At 45.3% G+C, this 1,455-nt stretch overlaps 1 protein-coding gene across 1 annotated transcript; it reads right to left on the bottom strand.

The window, feature by feature from the left end:
* Nucleotides 1–751: 751 nt before the first annotated feature.
* V1512DRAFT_159835 (uncharacterized protein) lies at nt 752–1,455 on the bottom strand. The gene has a single exon (XM_066913060.1). It carries the CDS (start codon nt 1,261–1,263, stop codon nt 949–951), a length of 315 nt encoding a protein of 104 aa, XP_066768953.1. The 5' UTR covers nt 1,264–1,455; the 3' UTR covers nt 752–948.

Consider the following 1,455-nt stretch of genomic DNA (forward strand, 5'->3'; position numbering starts at 1 on the left):
ACCTAGTTCCCAACGCAAGACTGCCACATAGTCCAATTTACGGCATGGCCCAGACGGAACTAGAAGAACTAAAGTCATACCTTACGGAAAATTTAGCAAAAGGCTTTATTCGCCGGTCTACATCACCTACGGCAGCGCCAGTGCTATTCGCGAAAAAGAAGGATGGATCTCTACGACTAGTGGTCGATTATCGTGCAATAAATGACGTTACTATAAAAAACAGATGTCCATTACCTTTAATCAGTGAGACACTTGATCGTGTCGCCGGCGCCAAAATTTTTAGCAAGTTGGACTTGCGGGGAGCCTATAATCTTGTTAGAATGAAAGATGGTGACGAGTATAAGACTGCATTCAAGACCCGTTACGGTTTGTTTGAATACACTGTCATGCCCTTCGGTCTGACCAATGCACCCGCAACTTTCCAGCAATTCATTAACGAGGTTCTGTACCCGTTTCTCGATATATCGGTAGTGGTCTACCTCGACGATATACTCATTTTCAGTGAGTCCCGCGAGGCACACGTGGAACATGTGCGTAATTGTGAGAGATCATGAGACAATCAAACCTTCGACATAAGTCAAGAAGTCAGGGTTAAGTCAGGAGGTCATGCGGCTCAATATTTCAAGTTAATGTGGTTAGTTGAATATCAGCACTACGACCTCAAAAGTCAGCGCATTCGAACGTAAAAGATATGAAAATGGTCGTAGAGATCTCAGAATGCCGAATATCAAGATTACATATTGAGTGAGTTATTCAAGGTAGAAGGTAGAACTTTGTTTTAAACCTCCCAAACTCTAATTAGTTCACGAGATTTGAACTGCTAAATGTTAATTAATGGGTTTAATGGTTTATATGAGTAATACTACGTACTAGAACTCGCTAGAAGAGTCTATTACAATCTACATAAGAGTATTATACTGTTAATTAACCTACAAGTGAGACCACATCTCACAGGGAGCGTGCCCGATGACGTTCACCGAGGATGGCCTCGAGTTCATATTCCTCAACGCCGTCAACAAGGAGAGGCCCTGGTCGAGTATCGTGGAGTTTTTGGGACGGGAAGGGATCGGCACCGGCAGCACGTAGGACGTCGACATGGAAAACATTGTGAATTGTAGACCCCGGTGGCAGTTCCAGCCGATAGTTATGTGGACTAATCTCTTCCAAAACGCGAAACTTCTGCTGTCGCAGCTTGACAGCACCACGGGTTGATTTCCATTCGGGAAGAAGGTGCAACCACACCCTGTTACGGCCTGAGGCCATGTTTTGTTTCTCTGTTTCGCTGTCCTCGGCAACGTGGGGTGCGGCTTGTGGCTGGTGCAAAGTTGAGTTTAAGGGTATGTCTTACCCTAAGGCTACCTGGCACCGAGCTTCTGGCCGTGACTGCGTCTGCCGCCTGTATAAAGATATCGGAGAGTTCTTGTTTTCAACTTGAACTCTTTGCTGATAAGGACA

The sequence above is a fragment of the Lipomyces arxii genome (genome assembly GCF_038497795.1).
Source record: "Lipomyces arxii strain Phaff 12-163 unplaced genomic scaffold V1512scaffold_77, whole genome shotgun sequence".
NCBI lineage: Eukaryota > Fungi > Ascomycota > Lipomycetes > Lipomycetales > Lipomycetaceae > Lipomyces > Lipomyces arxii.

Coding starts and splice junctions, on each gene's coding strand:
- V1512DRAFT_159835 (XM_066913060.1), bottom strand. CDS start 1,263: ATGGCCTCAGGCCGTAACAGGGTGTGGTTGCACCTTCTTCCCGAATGG.